The 23,493-nt window shown below is 37.9% G+C and overlaps 1 protein-coding gene across 12 annotated transcripts in view; it reads right to left on the bottom strand.

Moving 5' to 3' along the window:
* CDIN1 (CDAN1 interacting nuclease 1) overlaps positions 1–23,493 on the bottom strand; it is a 246,658-nt gene that overhangs the window by 169,981 nt on the left and 53,184 nt on the right. For 6 of the 12 annotated variants that reach the window (XR_003731190.2, XR_013395315.1, XM_077938685.1 and 3 more), the window contains 3 exons: positions 12,001–12,046; positions 11,046–11,110; positions 2,037–2,097 (listed from right to left, as the gene is read on the bottom strand). Coding sequence is in view for 4 of the 12 variants with exons in the window: in XM_015141816.3 (XP_014997302.1) it covers positions 2,037–2,097; positions 11,046–11,110; positions 12,001–12,046 (172 nt within the window). In the remaining 8 variants the exon portion in view is untranslated. The remainder of the gene's footprint in view (positions 1–2,036; positions 2,098–11,045; positions 11,111–12,000; positions 12,047–23,493) is intronic. The other 6 variants (XR_013395314.1, XM_077938681.1, XM_077938682.1 and 3 more) reach the window with 1 other exon arrangement.

Genomic DNA, 23,493 nt, shown 5'->3' with positions numbered 1-23,493 from the left:
CAGCTTGGTTGTTTAGAAGCTATAATATGGTACCAGTCATTCCCAAATTTCCCTAATGCATTATCAATTTCATAGAAAAGTGCTATTCCTTCTGTACTAGTCTGTAGCTAAAAAGGAGGAAAAGCCTTTAAACAACTACTTTTTCCCTTGGCTAAATACTGCTATATATTCAGGGTAAATAAAAGGTTTATTGATGTAGGAGAAAACGTGTTGGTAGGTTAAATTTTTCCATATTACTAGAAGATTAAAACAGAGGTCAGCTAAATATTTAATGGATATAGAACTATCCATTAAAAATTCAAATGAATATAAATTGCTATGATACAAAACTTATATCATCAACATCATCATCTATATAGATGGGTACCATATTTGCATCACATTCTTTCTAGATGCTGTGTCTGGAATGCTGCTAGCTTATTCTTCTTTTTCATAAAAGACAATCACTAAATTCCTAGATAAAGCTCACATACCTCAAGTTACTAATAGCATCAACTTGTAACGAACAAGTCTAGAGACATTTAAAAACCAGCCTGCTGGCCGGGCGCGGTGGCTCACACCTGTAATCCCAGCATTTTGGGAGGCCAAAGCAGGTGGATCACAAGGTCAGGAGATCGAGACCATCCTGGCCAACATGGTGAAACCCCGTCTCTACTAAAAATATAAAAATTAGCTGGGCATGGTGGCACGTCCCTATAGTCCCAGCTACTTGGGAGGCTGAGGCAGGAGAATCGCTTGAACCCGGGAGGCGGAGGTTGCAGTGAGCTAAGATCATACCACTGCACTCCAGCCTGGCAACAGAGCAAGACTCCATCTCAAAAAAAGAAAAAAAACAGAAAAAAAGAAAAAACTAAGAAAAAAGAAAAGAAAAGAAAAAATTCCTGCTCTAGACATGGAAAAAAAAAAAGAATAAAATACTTGTTTTTCTAGGAGGCCCACAGATATCCATTCTATATGTTAACTATCCTATCTGATTGTGTAGACATTGCCTAGACTATTAAAACCATCTAGTAACTGATAGGTAATTGCTCATTTGTTGACTGCAGCAGTGTATAGCAGCAGACAGAAGCTGTGAGGGAAGCCATCCTTCCTTGCTAATATAACATGTAGAACTTGCTGTTACTGCAACACTTAATGCTCACAGTACCGAGTCATCTTTAATGCAAACACACATTTTCTGCCTTGCTTCTATGTTTTCCATTATAATGCAACACAAAAACAGTGTACATTTCATTCCATCCCTACGAGGTTTGCATAAGCAGTTCCAAGTCAGACTAAATATTGTATTGCTCTTACTACAGTGGATAAATATTTTAAAGTTTAGGAATTAAATATTTTATTTTTTCGGCATGCTCTCTGCAACTATTACGAACTTTTCACAGCTTCTTCATTCATGGGAAATCTGTAGGGTTTCCTTTTTTAAATGTAAGGCTGTTACTTGTTTCCCCAAACAGAAGACGATCAGCGTTAACGAATAAGTTCAATAAATCACTTCTTACTTGGTGTTATTAAGAACACTATGCCTCTTCATATAAAGAAAGAGACTTTTCTACAAGGCATGTATCCTTTATTATAATAAAAGTTTGCTAACAAAAAAATGAATCAAGTACATCTTTAAGTATACAATTTCTCTCTTCATTTTTATAACAGTTAGCAGATTTTTTTCTTTTTTCTTTTTTTTTGGCATCTATCTCTTTACTTGACACAGGTATTTCTCACACTAAATTAAGACAACCTATCCTGAGAAAAGCATGTCCTGAGCTGTTTGGTTGAAATTTTCCACAAAATAAGAAACCAAGAGGCTGTTTATACGTTTGCCTTAAAAGAAGTAGACTAATTATGCCAACTGATTTATTAATATGTGAAGTTCTCTGTCCAATTATTAAAAGTACAAAGAGATCAGGGAGTAATTTAAACGTCTAATGCACCTCAAATCCTTTTTTCTCCAAAGGTAATTATAATTGCAAGCAAAGTTACTCTAGATAGGCCCCTTAGGTTTCATGCAAGTTTAAATAAAATCATAACAATAACATTACCTCATTGGCCAGGTCCAGGAGCACTGGGGCAGCTCCATTTTTCACCACTCCATTCAGGTACCTAGACAAGGCAAAACCAAGTGGTAATGCAGTGACAAGAAAACAGCCAGCATAGACTTGTCAGCATCCCCTGTGTGTATACATGTTTCTCCTGGGCAGATGCCACGCTCAACTCTAGTTAAAGTAAGCTACGTTCATAGGAAAGCATTGAAGGGAAAAACATAACACAAACAACTCACCTCAAAACCACTGGCAACTAAGAAGCTGAAGGTGGGGGCAGGAGGTGTGAATACTTGGGTCTCTCTTGTTTTCTTTCACCTCCTAACATATAAAATGAACAAGAGGAACTATCCATATCACTCTGTCTTGTCTCTACCACAGACAACCATTGCATGGAAAGGAAAGAAGTTGACTTATATAGTTTGAGAAAAGTATTCATGCACCCATCTCGCCTTTTCCTTTACCTCTGTTTCACAGGGCTGCTTGACACCTTACTAAGAAAACAATGGAGTAGACATGTCCTCAGTGGGTCAGCACACCTGTGACAGGCAATACAAGCCATCACCTTATCTGCCCTGGATTTCTGTTAAGAACCTCCAGTTCCCATTATCCTCTCACTCCACTGGAAAAAAACACAGAACTCCCCAAAATCCCAAAACAAAACAAAACCCCAGACATGGAAGCTGGGGTGACTTTTTTTCTTTTTTGCAAAAATTTGAATGTGTCATTCCCCTCCTTATAACACTTCAAGGTCCCACATTAAATCTCAAGATTAATTTATAACCATTTAACAGCTCTTATAAGGTTCTTCATAATCTGGTTTCTACCTACTCTCTACTCTGCCAGCCTCATCTCTAGTCACTGTCTCCCACTCCCATCCCTCACCTGGATAACTCATGATTCAATTCAGATGTCACCTTCTTCGATCCACTACCATAGAAGAGTAAGTTAAGTGCTCCTCATATGCAATCGAGGAATATCCTGTACATCTTTCCATCATGTAACGTAGCATATTGTATTTGCCTATTACTTGGCTACCTCAAACCCATCCCCCACTGTAATGTTGAAAGCCTCATGAAGGTTGGAGAATTGTAGTTTTTTCAATTTATTATGCCTACCAAGTACTTTGTTTATAGTAGGTGATTATACACTAAAAAATCACCTTATATTTTTCCTTTAATAAATGAAAAATTAAATAACTTTTAAAAACCGTATTGGACAAGAAAGCAGAATTAGGTATGGAAATTTTCCCTACAGTATATTATTTGAGTGAATAAGTTCTGGGTATTTGTCTGAGAGTAATAAAGTCAAGAGGTGAGGTCTTCCATATAACTCCCAGAAGCAGGTACTAAATTACATTATTTCATGAGTATATTTATAAAGTTGTATAATTTTCCTGTAAGCCAAGTGGGGTAACAGCAAATTATTTAAGGTGGGGAGAACCTCTAGATCATTATAACTTCAAAGCAATTTTCCACATATTGGGGCCACCCTTGAATGTATTACTTGGAAAACTAATTGGAAAATATGCACATTCAGAAGCAAGAAGAAAAAATAATAAATAAAACAAGGCAAATGTGCTTTAGAGAAAGGTCCCTGGGAAATAGGTCCATGAAGAACCTCACATCGGCTGGACGCAGTGGCTCACACCAGTAATCCCAGCACTTTGGGAGGCCGAGGCGGAGGGATCACGAGGTCAGGAGATCGAGACCTTCCTGGCTAACACGGTGAAATCCCGTCTCTACTAAAAAAATACAAAAAACTAGCCGGGCGAGGTGGCGGCCCCTGTAGTCCCAGCTACTCGGGAGGCTGAAGCAGGAGAATGGCGTAAACCTGGGAGGCGGAGCTTGCAGTGAGCTGAGATCCGGCCACTGCGCTCCAGCCTGGGCGACAGAGCGAGACTCCGTCTCAAAAACAAAAACAAAAACAAAACAAAAAAAAGAACCTCACATCAATTTTCACAAACAAGTCCACTGCACTGACACCACCCAAGTATCAGCCAAGTCAGACCAGCTGATTGTGTGCCTGTAACCACCAACAGTGCGTATTTACTATGGTTTCTGATTCTGGGTCAGCATCTTTAAGCCTGTACTGATACTGGGATATCTTTACAGCTTTCTACTTCAGTTTCAGTTACCCGACAAGTATTTTGGAGGGCTATGTGTCAGGTCTTATTCCAGGTTCTGAAGAAGCAACGGGGGGGAAAAGAACCATTCATGGTCCCATCATCACTGAGATTATATTACAGTGGTGACACAAACAATAAAAAGACAGGGAGATAAATATACAGTATAATGGTATACGCTAGAATAAAAATGTAAACTTAGACGGGTTGCTCAGGAAGCCCCCCTCTGAGGGAGTGACACTCGAGTAGAAACCAGCATGAAAAGAAAGAGCATGCTATAGCGAGAGCTGACTGCAAACAGTGAAAGAGAGTAGTAGCTAGATGCCAGACTACCTCTTATACCAGAGATCTGTTGCTTTAAGTCAAAGTGACATGGCTTCATGTAAAAGTTGCATCAGTCATTATCTTGCTAATGACCAGTGAAGCACGTCTATCAAGTTTAAAGAAACAGAAGGTGATTAAACAATAATTACAATCCTCTGTATCTATATATTCTATATAATATTAAAAGCATGATCATACTTAATACTGTGGAAATTCCTAATTATGAGGTTGGTAAGGCTTCCCAGTTGGTCATATAAAGAAACCAAACCCCAGGGCACTGATCAAACCCATCTGGGCTCTCTTACCTAGTAAACAATAAAGCTATGGAACCCTGAAATAGAACCCCGATCCCCCAAGGCCTAGTGAGGTGCCGCATACATTGAACATAGTGGATCTGCTCCAAATGTATTTGTTTTCCAATCTGCTTTCCAACTATATCCTATAATATTTCATAAGTGCTAGGAATGAAAAATTAAGTTTAATTTTGGCCTAGTGAGGTGCCGCATACGTTGAACATGGGGGATCTACTCTAAATGTATTTGTTTTCCAATCTGTTTCCCAACTATATCCTATAACACCTCATAAGTGGTAGGAAAAAAAATTAAGTTTAATTTCAGGTTATATTTGTCTTTTCTGGAAACTTTAATTACTCCCCACATCAAAGTGACAGATCAGGCTTTATTTAAGTTTTCAGATATGTAATCAAAGGGACATACTAATTACTGAAAATATTCCATAAAGACATAATTAGAAAATCCTAATGGTACCTTTCTCTGCATCCTCATCATAATCTTGTGCAAACTTATAGCACTGCACTTTTCACACTGGTATAAGGGTTTGCTTCTGTCTCCAGCTATCCTGAACGCTCTTTGGGGTAGGGCTACACAAATGAATGTTGAACCTTCATCCAATCCTGGCAAACATCCCAATTGCAATTGGGATATAAGGATGTCATTCTCAACACTACATTAAGGTGACCTGGGCTCCATTCCTAATGCCCAGGAGAATTCATGTGTCTCTGCATTCTTGCTAGCATTGAGTTGATCCAATTAAGAATTCAAAGACTGTATTTTTTTTTGAGACGAAGTGGTGCTCTGTCACCCAGGCTGGAGTGCAGTGGTGCAATCTTGGCTCACTGCAACCTTCACCTCCTGGGTTCAAGCGATTCTGCTGCCTCAGCCTCCCAAGGAACTGAGATTACAGGTACGTGCCACTACACCTGGCTAGTTTTTGTGCTTTTAGTAGAGATGGAGTTTTGCCATGTTGGCTAAGCTGGTCTTGAACTCCTGACCTCAGGTTATCCGCCTGACTCTGCCTCCCATCAAAATCTGTATTTTACATGATTTCATCATGATTAACGGAAACCTCATAATATCTAGACAGTAGAAAATGTTTTCTGGCTGGGCACGGTGGCTCACACCTGTAATCCCAGCACTTTGGGAGGCCAAGGCAGGTGGATCACTTGAGGCCAGGAGTTTGAGACCTCCCTGCACAGCATGGTGAAACCTTGTCTCTGCTAAAAGCACAAAAATTAGCCTGGCATAGTGGCGCGTGCCTGTAGTCCCAACTACTAAGAAGGCTGAGGCACAAGAATCACTGGAACCCAGGAGGTGGAGGTTGCAGTGAGCCAAGATTGTACCACTGCACTGCAGCCTGAGTGACGGAGAAAGGCTCTGTCTCAAAAAATAATAAATAAATAAACAAATAAATAAAAGTTTTCTCAAGCTTTTGAATTATTGAAGAAATTTCCTCAGTTCTCCATGTTGTATATAAATAGACACAGCTCGAGAGTTTACTTTGAAAAATCTCTATTCTTTCACACTGTACTAATGCCATCTTATTTCTAAACAGGAAACATTCTTGGTGAAATTTGTTTGGGTTCGCCTAAATTGGTGCACATGCGCATAAGTGCACATGCACACAGTTGGTCAGATCTGCAAGTCTCCATCAATAGCAAAGTTTAGAAATATTGTCTCCATTTCCTCCCTTCTCCCAGCACACTGGTGGAGGAGCCAGCTTTAGCAGCATTAGAAGATCAGATCTACAGAACTTTATTCAGATGTTCACATGTAAAAAAGGTTGGCTTAAATATGATATTGGTAATATATATGTGATAAAAATCGTTTCTGAAAATCTAGACCACTTTTTTGTTCAATTAGCACCATCTACTTTACGCTCATTATGCCCCATTTACAATGCTAAAACTCAACAATACAAATGTAAGACACGGTACCTGCCTTCAACTGTTCTTTTTGGTGGGAAAAGAGCTGTGTACATAAGTATGTAAAACGCAGCAAGAGAAGTGCTAACAGGTATGTCTATACAGAGTGCTGTGGGAGTTCTAAGAATTAATCGATTTGGGGTGTCCGGGGCCACTTGTTTATGTAGTAGTCTAGAAATAAACTTCTCATCTTTACTAGTTTGGAGGGAAGCAGAAGGTGTTCCAAGCTGAGAGAAAACACTTAGTGACAGAGTTGTGGATCTTCTTAGGCCAGAGCATGGAGAACTTTGCCTTGTATTTGAAATGAGTACACATTAGTTTCTTCTTAGATAGAAATGAGTCTTTCACACTCAAAAAACATCATAAAATGGGCCTTCTCTGAGGACCTTTTAAGGATGATTTCACCCATAGGATGTATATTTATTAGTCCTCCTGTAGCAAAGCTAGATGATGACATATACCTTCTGTATAAGTCGTTTTAACTGGCAAATAGGCATCACGAATGGAGCCCAGGTCACCTTAATACGGTATTAAGGATGACATCCTTATATCCCAATTGCAATTCAGATCTTTGCCAGAGTTGGATGAAGGTTCAATGTTCATTTGTTTTTGTGTAGCCCTACCCCAAAGAGTTTTCAGGCTAGCTGGAGACAGAAGCAAACCATTACACCAGTGGGAAAAGTGCAATGCTGTAAGTTTGCACAAGATACTATGAGGATGCACATAAAGGTACCATTAGGATTTTCTGATTATGTCTTTATGGAATATTTTCTGTAATTAGTATGTCCCTTTGATTGCATATCTGAAAATTTAAATAAAGGCTGATCTGTCACTTTGATGTGGGGGATAATTAAAGTTTCCAGAAAAGACAAATACAACCTAAAATTAAACTTTTTTTTCCCTAGCACTTATGAAGTGTTATAGGATATAGTTGGGAAAGAGACTGGAAAACAAATATATTTAGAGCAGAACCACCCTGTTCAACATATGCAGCCAGTATAACATTTCTAGACTGTAGTTTGGTGATATGTAATACTTTTGAAAAATGTTCACATTGTTTGCACCAATAATTACATATATAGAAATATTAAGAAACTAATCCAAAATGCAGACTCATGCATCAAGACGTTTATCACAGTATTCTTTACAATAATAGAACATTGGAGGCCAGGTGCAGTGGCTCAAGCCTATAATCCCAGCACTTTGGGAGGCTGAGGCGGGCGGATCACGAGGTCAGGAGATCGAGACCATCCTGGCTAGCACGGTGAAACGCTGTCTCTATTAAAAATACAAAAAATTAGCCAGGCATGGTGGCGGGCACCTGTAGTCCCAGCTGCTCGGGAGGCTGAGGCAGGAGAGTGGCGTGAACCTGGGAGGTGGAGCTTGCAGTGAGCCGAGATCATGCCACTGCACTCCAGCCTGGGCGACAGAGCAAGATTCCGTCTCAAAAAAAAATAGAACATTGGAAACATATGTTCAAAAAGGAATAATTCAGTAAATTATGATACTTTCATATGATGAAATAAGGCAATCAAAAGATATTTATAAAAAGCTTTTTACAAAATAGTATTATATCATATACATTTTTCCAGGTATAAAACTCAGGATTCACAATTGCTTATAAAATATGACCTCATCAATATAAAAATGGGCTGACAAAAGACTAAAATGAAAAATGCCAGTAGAGATCTCTGAGTGGCACAATTATGGCCAATCATTCATTCCTTTTTAATGCTATCACAAATTAAGTATTGTGAAATTAAATACTTAATTTTCACAATAGCTAAGTATAACTTTATAAAAGAAAACAATTAAATACAATTGCCATTAACATTTTCAAATTGGTTAAATATATTTTGATATAACAAATACAATTTGGCTTTATTCTAATCTGCTGGAAAACAAACAAAAACCTTTTAAAGCCAATTTACCTTTAGCATAGACAGGAACATTTGACCTGCACATTTCAAACAAAAGGCTACTGAGGTCAATCCATCTGAAAGGTAACAATATGGCCTGTCCCCAAGCACAAAGTGCAGGGCAGAAAGTCAGACAGCAGGTTGGTAAAGCCAGAAAGTGGTCAGACTGCTTTTTTTTGAGACTGTCCATTAAGGTCTAACTTCATGCTTTTGTTTCAAATGCTGTAACTCTTCGAAATAATTGAGACGGTCATATTTAAATAAATTTAAAGAAATCTATTTGTGTATTCTCACTGTCACCCACTCAACTGTTCATCACTGGGTATATTTAAAGGTGCTTATTTCTGGGCCAGGCATGGTGGCTCAGGCGTGTAATCCCAGCACTTTGGGAGGCTGAGGTGGGAGATCACTTGAGGCCAGAAGTTCAAGACCAGCCTGGGCAAGGTAGCAAGACCCTGTCTCTATAAAAAAAAAATTTTTTTTTTAATTAGCTGGCCATGGTGGTGTGCACCTGTAGTCCCAGCTACTCAGGAGACTGAGGCAGTAGGATTGCCTGAGGCCAGGAGTTTGAGGCTGCAGTGAGTTACGATCGTGCCACTGCACCTCAGACTGGGTGACAGAGATAGACACTCTCAAAAAAAAAAAAAAAAAAAAAATATATATATATATATATATACATACATATATATATATATATGAGATATGTATTTGTTTCTGGCCTATACTACCCAGATAATCCAACAAAATTATGTTCATACTTCAATAATCAGATGTACTTTTTAATGAAACTTAGATTTTAAATAGCAGCACCTAGTGATCCTATAAATCATGTATTAATAACTAAAACAACGTTCTTACAATGAGGCAAATGAGTGTCAGAGGGCAGTCCCATTACCTGTTAGCGGATCTCCGAATTTCCAGGAAGGCACACTTTCCTTTCAAATGCTCTATTTTCCTTTGTAGACATTACAAGGCTTTAAAATCCGGACATAAAATCATACTTTTATATGACAGCCTAGGACTATAATGTTTACAAACAAGAATGTATTTTTTGGCATGTAAATAACCTTCAGTGCTTCCTTGAAGAGTCTGGATGCCAACACAGTTGCAGGCTTCACAGCACTTCATGGGCCATTTTTAATTTCATATGTATAATTTAGGTTATGACTTTAATTTGAATGTCAATTTCACCAAGAAGGTTATTACTTTTGAATAAATCATCAAACTTTACAAAGTCTTGTTTAGAGAGGATCTCTCCTAGACACAAAAGTGTGTGTGTGTGTGTGTGTGTGTGTGTGTGTAATGAGTGCATGTTATCTTTCTTTGACAGGTATTACTACTCAAAACAAAGCATATCTTTTACCACATATTGCAGTGAATAATTTTTTTAAAAAAATCCAACTTCTGTGACTTTCCTGTTCAACATCCCTTTCTTGATTCTAAATAAAATGACTACCGAAACATGACACCAATATTTTATCCACATATTTATTTCATTCATAAAATTTTTATGCATAAAAATCATTCATCTAAAATCAGTGGCGTCATTCTCACCACAGAAACGTTCATCTGTCAATCTTAAGTATAATAATTTAAGAGCAGATTTCAAACAGTTTTCATTTCCAATGTGCCCTTGGAAGATTTAAGAAACCAACTAACAATTTCTAATGCAAACCATTACCATTTAGTGTTATAAATTATTCAGTCATATTACAATGACAATACAAATTTTAGAATAAAAAAATCAGAGCTATTTTAAAGATTGTTTGTTGCAGAACAAGAAGTTGAAATCTATTTATAATAAATTAGGCTGAAATTAAAGTATCTCCTAGATACCATGCTGTCAATACCCAAGGTTGTCTTTTAAAAATACAAAATCCCCTTTAAAATGTGACAGTTATACACTATAATATATCTCCATGTGCCTTTACTTGATATATCTTTTTCCATTTCTAAAATGGATATCCTAATACCTATGATGCAAAATACAACGACATCCAAATTCAATCTTCTTTTTTCAACTTGCTAATCTAAGAAATGAAAATTGGTTTGAGAACTTTCAAATACATGTAGATATATGTATACACGAGCATATGCATTTAGACAAGATATGCACTTATAATAAGTTTCAAGTAGCCAACTGAGATTTCATAATATTGTAACTACATCTCACATAGTATGTGCGTACGCGCACGCACACACACACACATATAAGTCAAGACAGTCTTACCATACTCTTTAGATCTACAAAACAAAGCATTTGAAAACTCATTCAAAAACATACTAAAAGTTTTGAATAAAAGACTTAAAACAGAATGTCTTGGGATATGATATAGAATATTAATAACCTAACTTTTTCATAATTATTATTACAATTAATAGGTACTATGATACCCTCTAGTGGGGCAGGAAGGTCATACCTCTGGTAATAACTTTCAATTGCTTCCGAAGTATGATGCTTGGCATGTGTTCTTTTAATGTGTTTCTGAAAAAATAAAAAATAAAAATCTTTGTTATGTCACAGATGAGGTTCAAAACAAGAATGACGTAATTTCTTGAGCCCAATGACTAGCACATAGGGAACGCTGAATAATACCTGGGGAATTTTGGTGATGGCAGGACTTCTTTTCCTTCTACTCTACGAACCTATGCATTTTAATCTCCATTGCTTGGCTGGGATGTCTTCAGACTGTACCACAAGGTACAGTGTATATGTAAAAGCCAACAGGGTCATAGTAATTGAATCTAAATACGTTTGCTTAGGGCTACAGAGGGCAAAGAAAAACTTGTTCCCTCTTTCAACCTTTGTATTAATTTTCCCTCGATTCAATTCCATCTAAGTCCTCTGCACTCTAGTTTTACAATCCAATTGCCATTTTAAACCAGGAAGAACATCGCTTAAAAACAACTTATTTGAAAACTACAAAAAGTAATTCCATAGAGACTTGCCACTTGACTGACACCTGTCATCTCATGATAAATGACTCCATTTTCTGCCTCTCTTGCCTTCTGCCACTCCAGCAATGGTCATTTATCATCATCTCTGTCAGCAATGGAAAGCGGCACTGACAGTGCAAGTCAGCAAACATTTAGCACATGGAACCACGCAACACAGGGAAATTATTATTGTCAGAATAATAATGGTTTAGCATAATTTATTACAGGTCCACCAAATAAGCAAAGGCTAGATGTTATTAGACAGATGGATGGGTAGGCTTGGCAGGCCTCCACCGAGACGCAGGCGGTACTTGATGTGGAAAGGAGAACATCCTCCAACCCAATCAGAGAGCTGGCAGTTCAATTACAAAGAAATAAAGGGACATTCATCATTCAATTAGGCACCTGTCAACCCTCACAAAGGAGAAAACTTCTAACCTGGTACTCCTGGGAGAAGATGCTCAGCAGAGTGGCCTGCGATTGACTGGAACAAATAAAAGAAGGACAAAGTTAATTACTGGAGTGCACGGCAAAGAAACAAAAGAGAAAGGAGCTTCAAAGGTAGGCCTGCTGCCCTGTAATCTAACAGAACATGAAAACAAGTGTGGAAAAGTTGTTCCAGATGAACACCTCAAACAAAGGCTTCCTGCTGCGGGGTCAAGGAGAGAGAAAAAAGGAAAGGGGAAAATATGGATGGTCTCAAAGCAACTATCACATTATTTGGATGTTTTAAACTTTAGGATGATTGTAAATCATATTTGTAGAATGCAATGGTGTTAAAAGGGACCACAAAAAAGCAAGGCTTATCTCCGTTAATAAGTGACACAGCTCAATCTCATAAACAGTAGAGAACATGCACTTCATTCATTGACAACGTTCTGAAATTAATTTTGTTAGCAGACAGGTATTCTCCTCTACAGCTATCCCAGTTTCAGGGGGAAAACTTTGGTCTCTACTAGAAGTAGCACAGTGACCACTGGAACATTTCCACTGACAGTGGCGTGCTATGAAAATAGAAGCTTTCACAGCAAGAAGCAGAGGCCCTTGGAGTGAATTGTTCCTAAAGACTGCCCTAAGCCTTATTCATCTAAGACAACACACAGTGTCAAACACCTGGCAATGAAACAACCTGAAAAACGTTCTTCCCAAGTGGGAATCTTCCTTTTGCAATTGTTAACATTTAGAAATGGAATGGAATTTTTCTTTCTCTCAAAAGCAATCAATATCCCACTACTACTCTTTTCGACTGTCCTTTATAGACACATCTAACTTATCGTATCTTGAGAACAATTATTTCTATTTTCCTACTAAATGCTATCTGAATAGATTACATTTTAGATAATTCGACTTTTATAGTATGCCAAAGGACTGTGAATAAATTTTTTCTATTTATAAATGAAAAAATCTCTTTAGCTCATCACAGGTAATTTAGGGAATGTGAAATAAAGTGACACCATATTTGTTTACTCATTGTCTAGATGTCATCATCTTCTGGATAACATTACAGATTTGGCTTCTGACACTTTCCACCCTTACCAAATTACAAGAGGAGGTTAAAAAAAAATACCCTAAATGTTCACCAAGGAAACTGATATATTATTAAAAGAATATTTCAGTAACTCCAAAGTACAGAGAAATGATTAAATACAATCATCAATTCATTACACTCTGTTTTTTTCAATTTCCCTTTAAAACTGAAAAGCACCTTTGAAAGAGGCAATTTTATATAAAATCTTCCTATTTTGCCTGGTTTGACCGAGCTTAACACCCAAATCACATACCCTAGTAGGGTTGCTGACAATAATCTTCTGGGGTGGGGGTGGGGGAGGAAAACTGAGGCCCAAATCTTTGTAAACCACTTAATAAATTAATGTTAGATATTTACGTGCCATAAATAGACCCCCTCCTCATTGTACAGCAAAATGCATTTATGTTATTAACCATTTAATGGTACACAAAATGTCATTCTTTATGCTTCAAAAAAGATGATAGAAATAAATGTATTTGGAATGAGAAAGTCAGGGACAAATGACTAATGAAAAGAAAACTAAACGGTAAATAAAACGTAACTGTAGATGCCCAGAATGGGAAGAGGCAGCTGGAAAAGTAAGTTCAAGAATAAATACTTTAAAACGAGAAGCTGGTCAGGAGTTGAGAGTACTGTATAAGTCAAGGATAGGACAATGTCTTCAGCTAGAAAAATGTCTTCAAACTGCTTAGAATTCAGTTCAGCTAAAACCATGGACAGAGCCTGCGAAGCAACTCAGTTTTTCTATGGCCGAGAGGGTTAGAGAGATTTTTGCCAGCTTACACTGGGGGTAAAAACGGGCTAGAACTATTAATAAAAAGAGAAAACGACTTACGTATACGTAGTAACGACAGAAAGAGAGACACGGGTCCAAAATGTTTTGGTTTTGTTTAAGTAATTCAAAGCTGTAGAGAATAAAGTGAACTTTGCTAGGTAGTCTGCCAGCCAACTATGTGTTTCTGTATGTGCTAACCTTGTAGAAGAGTGTTCTGACCACATGTCACACCACAAGGAGCAGGAAAGTAGTTTTAGTACAACCAAGACATTGACTTCAGTGTGTATTACTTGTACTTTCTTCCAATGTGTTAATGCTGAGAAGGGACAATGGAGGGAAAGACTGGGCATGTGGGGAGAACAGAGTCTCATGACCTCAAGGCTATGTCTCACCACCTCTACCCTGCCCACAGTGGACCCTCCCACTGTGTTTGATCTGTTTGGCCAAGGGGAACAGAAGTTACAGAATAAATTCAATTTTCACTAGGTTCACAAGAAATGTGGTTTCCAGCTAAAGAGGAGAGGAGAAAAAGATTCTGTGCAACTGAAAGGTCTACCTTGAACATCGCAGTCCATCATTCAACAGTACCACTGTGCATCTACAATGTCCCAAGGTAACATGTATGGGGAAATATGCCATCAGAATCAAAAAACTAAATAAGGTGGACGGGAATTGATTTAGAAGAAACTTTCAAGTACACACACAAAAGTACACACACGGCCGGGCGCAGTGGCTCAAGCCTGTAATCCCAGCACTTTGGGAGGCCGAGACGGGCGGATCACGAGGTCAGGAGTTTGAGACCAGCCTGGCTAACACGGTGAAACCCCGTCTCTACTAAAAAATACAAAAAACTAGCCGGGCGCGGTGGCGGGCGCCTGTAGTCCCAGCTACTCGGGAGGCTGAGGCAGGAGAATGGCGTGAACCCGAGAGGAGGAGCTTGCAGTGAGCTGAGATCCGGCCACTGCACTCCAGCCTGGGCGACAGAGCGAGACTCCGTCTCAAAAAAAAAAAAAAAAAAAAAAAAAAAAAAAAAGTACACACACACAAAAGGCAAAAATTAGAACACTGTCAAGTACTCACATTTTTTTAATACAGAATGAAATAAATCATACCCTGAATCCTTACACTTTATATCGCTTAGCATATATGGGGTTTTAAATTTACAGAATCAAAAATGCAGTCATTTAATTTGTATCAAATACCCAGGATGTAGTATTAAAACCCCATCTAGACAGTTTTGCTTGTATTTTTCCCATGCTATCTCCCAGATTTAGCTCCACACCCTGCAGCTGTCTGGGTAAAGGAGAGCATGGGAGTGGACCCAAGGAATGGCTAGGTAAAACCCTGTCCAAGTCTGGAAGAGCAACAGCCACGCTGCAGCAATGTGGAAACAGGTCTGAAGGAAAAACTAGCACTGTGAGGATGGCAGACAGAAGATGGAAAGAGCTTGGGTCCTTGAGGACACTGTGGAACTGCTCAAGAGACCATGGAATTGAACTGACCAGCCTCCATTCTTACTCTGTGTAATTATACGTGGCTATTTTTTTTAAATCTCCAAACCAAAGAAATAAAACTCTTCCCAGGCTTCTGTGTTCTCCAGTAAGGTGGAGGCGTGATGAAGGGCTCTGAGACAAGGTGCTCCAAAATGGTGCCACAGGTACAAGATGGAACACTTGAGATGGGTTGTCCATTTCCATAATTTCTAGTTCTCCCCTTAGCTGATGGCAATAATTGGCTTCCCTAAAATTGTTCCTCTGTCTGTCACTGACTCACTAAATTGACATGCCTAGAGATCATAAACTGGTGTGTGATTTTCCCATATAGAGTTGAAACATTAATGGGGTACTATTTGTTCTCATGTTATATTGCATTCAACATTCTTCAAATTCCTGATATAAAAACAGGCAACACGCTAGTTCCTCATGTGATATTTAACTCAATGTGCTCCCAAGTCCACCCAGCTAAGATACTCGGTAACATGAAAGAGCCTCAGAGAGTTGGGAGAGTGTAGCTTAGATTAAGAGGAGAGCTGAGCACAGACTTAGTTGCAGTGCAACATTCATACAAAGGTGAGGTCCTTATGTTTCCAGATGGAGGCCTAAAAGCATGCAGAACCTTAAGAGAAGGCATCACGCATTTTATGTTCCTCCTCTTCTTGAGTATGCAACCTCTGAAAAAGACCATAAGGAAGTAAATACTTTTACTTTAAAGCTCTTTTTCTATAGAATCTAGGAAGCTTAAATGTGTACACTCTACTGGGCTCAACACTCTCTGAGAAAAATAAATATTATTTCTGGAGCTCGAGAAGAAGCAAACCAATTAAAGAGAGATAAAGCAGGATACTTCTACAAAGCATTATAGTTGGATATACTTGGACATCTCACAATTGCTAGGCACAACCTCTCTAAATCTGTGAAGAATACAATGGAACACCAGTTGTCTGTAGTTCATGATTCAGAGTGCTAGTCAAGGCATATTTTCTATAAAAGCAATGCAGCTACAATCTCTTGACTGCTCCCCAATCCCCCTGCCCACACACATACCACACACAAATTTGAAATGTAGAGCCATTTCTCCCTTTAAAATTAAAATAGAATTCAACATTACTACCACAAACTTTGATATAATACTACCACAAACTTTATTTTTTAGGAACACAATACAAAATGGAAATCTGGAGGGGGATTACTGATAATCTGGGAAATTACTGAGGGGGGAAAAGGGAAAAATCTGTAAACTAAGTTCAAGATATAAAGAAAAATGTATCCATCCTATCTCCCACCCTATGTCTTCTCTTCCTCATTTCCAACTTCATATCAAGGATGCAAACATTTTGTGCCTAACCACAGCAAATATCCCCATAAATGATTGGGTAGAGGGCCAACATTAAGCTTAGTTAGTAATCAATTATTTTTAAAAGTTCTTAAAAACTATAGGTCAAATATATAGTTGAACATCAGTATCTGTAGGGGGGGATTGGTTTCTGGACCCTCATGGATATCAAAATCTATGGATGTTCAAGTCACTTACAAAAAAATGGCACAGTATTTGCATATAACCCATGCACATTCTCCTGTATAATTTAAATCATCTCTTGATTACTGATAATACCTAATACAATGTAAATGCTGTGTAAATAGTTGTGAATACTGTATTGTGTTTTTTTGAGTGGGGTGTTTTTTTTTTTTTAGACAGAGTCTTGCTTTGTCACCCAGGCTGGAGTACAGTGGCGCAGTCTTGGCTCACTGCAACCTCCACCTCCTGGTTCAAGCTATTCTCCTGTCTCAGCCTCCGGAGTAGCTGCCACTACGCCCAGCTAATTTTTGTATTTTTAGTAGAGATGGGGTTTCACCATGTTGGCCAGGCTGGTCTCCAATTCCTGACCTCAGGTGATCCGCCCACCTTGGCCTCCCGAGGTGCTGGGATTACAGGCGTGAGTCACCATGCTGCGCTTGGTTTTTTATTTGTATTATTTTTTGTTGTAGTGTTATTTTTATTGTTTTATTTTTTCCCCAAATATTTTCAATCCGTTGTTGCCTGAATATGCTAATGTGGAACCCATGGATACAGAGGGTGAGCTGTATATATATGAAAAAAGTGGTTACTGCCCCAGGCTTTCAACTACTTTTGCTGGCAAACTGAAGATATATCCAAATGGCTCTATGACTACCTTTGCACTTAATTTTATCCCCACAACAATCTTCTGAGGTAGGTACTACTATCCTCCTTATTTTAAAGATGGGGAAATAATGGAAGAGAAGTTAAGTAAAATACACAGTTAAACAGCTAGAAGAGCAGTAGACCTGGGAATCAAAATTTACATCCAATTCCAGAGCCCAAAGTCTTAATCCCAATGCTAATCTGCCTTCTTAATAGTTCCCAGAAATGGGTTCTGCAAATCATGTATGCTAATATCCCTGCTTAAGCATTTATGTGATGTTACATTATACTCCAAACAACCCTGAAATGTGGGGCATGTTGCTTTTTTGCTAGAAAATTGAAGTCTCAGGAGGTCAAGTGTTTTGACCAAATTCCATGGCTTTAGACATTATTTCCTTTTTAAGAAATCAAATTGCAGTTTTTCTTTAACTTCATAAAAAATGTTGTCCTTTTATGTTTTTAAAGTTAAAGGAACTACTGACTGCAGGAAACAGTCCAGGATTAAAAGACTGTGTGGTAATTTCCATTATTCTCCCTGCAGCGAAGGTATATTTTAACCACCACTATTGCCTGAAGAGTCTCTATCTGATTGCGTATGTCTTTTGCTCAAATGTTATTCACTTCATATTAAATATAAAGCAGCTTTAAGTCTTTCCCTGAACCAGGCAGGCAAATATAAATAATATAATCATCTTCTCTATAGAGGATGCAGGGGCCCTCTGTAAGTGTTAATTTTATAAAACAATATTCAATGAAGAGTTTCCTAGTTATCAAATGGTGCATCTTCTGTGTAAAATCCAGTTGTCCACTCTTAGAATTCATTCTGGACTATAATTTTCCTGTGTTTTTGATCTATGTCTGATGTGTATGAATCTGTTTGTGTGTATCATCTATATACACACACATATACGTTTAAAAATTGTGTGTTAAACATACTTTTTTGTAACATGCTTTCATTAATAAGATACTAACATTTATCCATGTCATCATATATATTCCTTAAAAATTATTTTTATTGGAAATAAAACATAAAAACACACATGGAACAAATGCACAGCCCAACGAATTAATATTTTTTTAAAAAAAATACAACCACTTAAGTTAACAGTCACTGCCAGCACCCCAAAAGATAATGCATCCAATCACTGCCCTCCTTCCCTCTCACAAATGAGCCACTTCTGATCTTTCCTTGTTTTTCTTGATAGTTTTACCACCCAAGAATGTACCCTTAGGTTCTACAGGTTAGTTTTGCCTGTCTGTAAACTTCGTATTAAGTGTATTACACACCATGCACTCTGCATCAAGCTTCTTTCGCTCACCAACATGTCTGTGAGAGTTAGCCATGTTAATGTAAGTGTAGTTAATTCATTTTCATCACTTATAGTATATTCTATCAAATGAGTATCAGCCAAATTTGTCTATTCTATTGTTGAATATTACTACTGTGGACTCACTCCTGGGTGAGACTTTTGGTGTACATTCACATGCATTTCTGATGCATATAAATGGAGGAGTAGAATTCTGGGCCATCTGATATGCACCCCTCCACTTCAGCAGACACTGTCAAACAATTTTTCAAGTGTTTGTAACAACTTTAAACTCCCACCAACACTACAGAAGAGTTCCCATTGCTGTACATCTTCATCACACTTTTTCTCAATCCACGGCTTGTCTTTTCGTTTTCTTTGTGGTGCCTTTTAAAGTACACAAGTTTTTTATGTTGATTAAGTCCAATTTATTCTTTTATTTTGTTTTAGTACTTTTTGTGTCTTGTCTAGGAAATTTTTGCCTACCCACATTCATGCAGATATTTTCATACATTTTCCTAGAAGATTAATAGTTTTGGCTTTTACATTTAGGTCTATAATCTACCTTCAATTAATTGTGTGTGTTAAGGCGGGGATCACAGTTTGTTTTTATTATTTCCATACAAATATAAAATTGATCATACACGTTGGTGCCTCTAAGGAAGCCAAATATCTGAGAATCTTATTTTGGGACTTTCTTTTTTTTTTTTTTTTTTTGAGACGGAGTCTCGCTCTGTCGCCCGGGCTGGAGTGCAGTGGCCGGATCTCAGCTCACTGCAAGCTCCGCCTCCCGGGTTCACGCCATTCTCCTGCCTCAGCCTCCCGAGTAGCTGGGACTACAGGCACCCGCCACCACGCCCGGCTAACTTTTTGTATTTTTAGTAGAGATGGGGTTTCACCATGTTAACCAGGATGGTCTCGATCTCCTGACCTCGTGATCTGCATGCCTCGGCCTCTCAAAGTGCTGGGATTACAGGTGTGAGACACCACGCCCGGCCCATTACATTCTTTTAATAACTCCACCAGTGCAGATTTGTTGATGATGTCAGGTAACAGTCAAATTGTGGCTCTTTGTAATCACAATCTGTCTTATTCCTCTACCTGGCTTTAATATTTTCTTTTTAAGAATTTCAACTATAAAATCCTGCTTATAATTTGTTGGACTTCAATATGTGGCTGCGTACCTTTCATCATTTTGGGAATATGCTCGATCATAATTTTGTCAACATTGCTTTTGCATTCAAGCTCCTCCCCTGAGACTCCCAATGAATCTGTCAGCCTTCTTTACTGTATCCTCTATTTCTTAGTTTCTCTTCATATGTTCCACCCTTTTGTTATTGTATGCCACATTCTGGTATTTTCCTGTGATCCACCTTCCAGTGCACTAATCCTCTCTTCAGTAATGTCTAACTTACTGTTAAATTGACCCACTGAGTTAAATCCATCCAATATTGGTTACTGTATTTTTCAGTTCTAAATTTTCTATTTGATTCTTCTTCATATAAGTTCCCTGCAGAATGTTTCAATTTCTTTTATAACTCCCCAAAGTTTAATTCCAGTAATTCTGTTTGGTAGTTCCAATAACTGGATCTCCTTTGAGTCTAGTACTGTAGCCTTCACTGGCTCTCACTCATGTGGTCATGTGTCCTTATGTGACTGAGTATCTCTCATTATGTGTCGTACTAGAGTCATTCTTTGGTACACACAGGGGATTGATTCTAGGACTCCCAAGGATACTCCAAATCTGTGTATACTCAAGTCCCAAAGTCAGCCCTGCAGGACTCACTTATACAAAAAGTTGGTCCTCTATATATGCAGTTTTACATCTTGTAAATACCGTATTTTCAATCTAAGTTTAGTTGAAAAAAAATCCACATATAAGTGGACCCACGCAGTTCAAACCCATGTTGTTCAAAGGTCAATTGCATTTGAAAAACTATCTCATAAAAAATTTAAAGGCTGAAATGACGTTTTCTCCTGAGAGAATTCTGATTTGATACTGGGAGTACCAGGAATCTAGGATCACCTTAGTCAATTTCAGGTATTAATTTTTGGTGCCTATCAGACAAATGTGAAACTGTCACGGGGAGATCTTTCCATTTCAGTTCATAGTTACTCCTAGGGTATAGTCTGTTAGAGGCTCCCCACCCCCAAAGCTTGGGATATTTATAAGAGCTCTCACTTTTGGCAGGCCTTCATCTCTAAACTTTGTCCTCTAGCCCTATAGAGCCATCAAAAGTTCTGCTCAAGGCTTGACTAGACTGCATCTAATCAAATAGTAATTAAATTAGAATTCAAAATTAAAAACACAGTCCTCCAAAAAAATGTCATAAATTAAAAAATGCATTCCTATGTTACAGATAAACGAGGAAGTCATGATGGAGAAAACAAAAATGCATAAAATTGAGCAATGATGGTATGTATCAAAATTTGTGAGAACTTTGTATCATTAACCGGACTTTAGGAAAAAAGGGGAAAGGAACTGGTTTTACTGTAGGAGGTCTTAGCAAATTACGTATCCTACCAAACAAAAGAAAATAGGAAAAGAAATAAGAGCATCAAGAAGGAATAAAACAAACAAACCCTCATTTGCAGATGAGAAGGCTTTCTACATAAAACGAGCAAGAAGATCTACAAACAAGGTATAAAACTAGTATCTCAGAAAAGTAACTGGAGACAAGATTAATATAAAAAATAAGAATTCTTATAAATCAGTACTATCCAATGAGAGAATGGAATAGAAAAATATCTATCATTCACAATCAAAAGCCATAAAGTATTTAGAAATGTGTTTTTAAAAATATATACAACTTTTTTTTTTCTTTGAGACGGAGTCTTGCTGTGTCTCCAGGATGGGGTGCAGTGGTGCGATCAAGACTCACTGCAACCTCCGACTCCCTGGTTTAAGCGATTCTCCTGCCTCAGCCTCCCGAGTAGCTGGGATTTCAGGCATGCACCACCACACCAGACTAATTTTTTGTATTTTTAGTGGAGATGGGGTTTCACCATGTTGGCCAAGATGGTCTCAATCTCCTGACCTTGTAATCCGCCTGCCTCGGCCTCCCAAAGTGCTGGGATTAGAGGCGTGAGCCACCATACCCAGCCAAAGCTTTTGAAGAAAGTTATAAAACATTACTGAAGAGCATAAAAGAGTTTCTGACTAAACACAGAATTGTGACATTTTTATAAAGAAAGTATCATGGGTGGACTGGGCATGGTGGCTCACACCTGTAATCCCAGCACTTTGGGAGGCTGAGGCAAGCAGATCACTTGAGGCCTGGAGTTCGAGACCAGCCTGGGTAACACAGTGGTCTCTGCAAAAAATAGAAAAAATAAGCTGGGCATGATGGCGCATGCCTGTAGTCCCAGCTACTCGGGAGACGGAGGCGGCAGAATTGCTTGATCCCGGGAGACAGAGGTTGCAGTTAGCTAAGATCCCACCACTGCAATCCAGTCTGGGTGACAAAGTGAGACTCTGTCTCAAAAAAAAAGTATCATGGGTGGAACGATAGTATAAATAAAATTGTCAGTTCTCCACATATTAATCTATAATTTTAATAAAAATGCTACTAAATTCACAACAGAGTCTTAGGGTAGAACATAATAAATTTATGTTAAAATTCAAGAAGAATACATAAGAATAGCTAACAAATTCTGAAAAGTAGTAACAAGCAGGGAACTTACACTACCAGGTATCAGCATAGATAAATGTCAAAAAATGTAGTGTTTACCCAAAAAAGTACATTATAGAATTACATTCACATTTAACACCATTTATATAAAGTATCAAACAGCAAAATATAATGCGCTTTTTTTGTGAATATATATATGGATGTGGTAAAAGAAATATATGAGACTGATAAGCACTAAACTCAAGATAATAGTTACCTCAGGTAACAGAGAAGAGGAAAGAAATCAAGGAGAAGTACTTTCAACCATACCTACAATATTTTATTAAAAAACTAAAAATCAGAAGTGGAAAGAGAATGTAGAACAGTATTGGAATAGCACTTCTGTAAAAGTAAAAAGCACCTGAAGCAAATATAAACAGATGTATATTCAAAGGGTTCATTTATCATTCTCTGTTCTTTTATATTTGTGCTATATTTCATTAAAAAAATTAATTAGGGAGGCAAAAAGAAAAGAAGGACAAAATTGAGGAGTTGGATAAATTGATCTTTAAGATTCTTTTCTGCTCTAAGTCCCACCCTTTTCTAAATGTTCTGATTTAATGAGAGTCTTAAGTACCTACACTCCTTTTATTTCTAATTAAATTTAGGTATTAACTTTTTAGAACAAGTCATAACATAAATCAGGTAAAGAATAAGAGGCCTGTGTGACACTTAATTTCACTTGCAAGACCAGGTTTCTGGCCATTTTTCTCTGAAATAATCACAATAACTTCAACACATTATATAAATAATAGATTTGTAAGAAATGTTTATCAGTCATCTTTTTAAATGCGGTCTCTTCAGTCTTCTCTTTTGCCCTATATGCTGCAGAGAGGAGAGAACCCTCTCCTTCCCCTCTGGAAATTCAATAATTACAGTCTGTAAAATAAACTGACAATCGATTAGCAGAAGAAAAGGTGTACACACTTATAACATGTATATGTATGGGAGATCCCACAAAGTGTGGGATGCAGAGAAAGGCCAGATGGT

The sequence above is a fragment of the Macaca mulatta genome, chromosome 7 (genome assembly GCF_049350105.2).
Source record: "Macaca mulatta isolate MMU2019108-1 chromosome 7, T2T-MMU8v2.0, whole genome shotgun sequence".
Lineage (NCBI taxonomy): Eukaryota > Metazoa > Chordata > Mammalia > Primates > Cercopithecidae > Macaca > Macaca mulatta.
The sequence above is the reverse complement of the archived record's forward strand: the minus strand, read 5'-3'. Positions and strand labels throughout refer to the sequence as shown.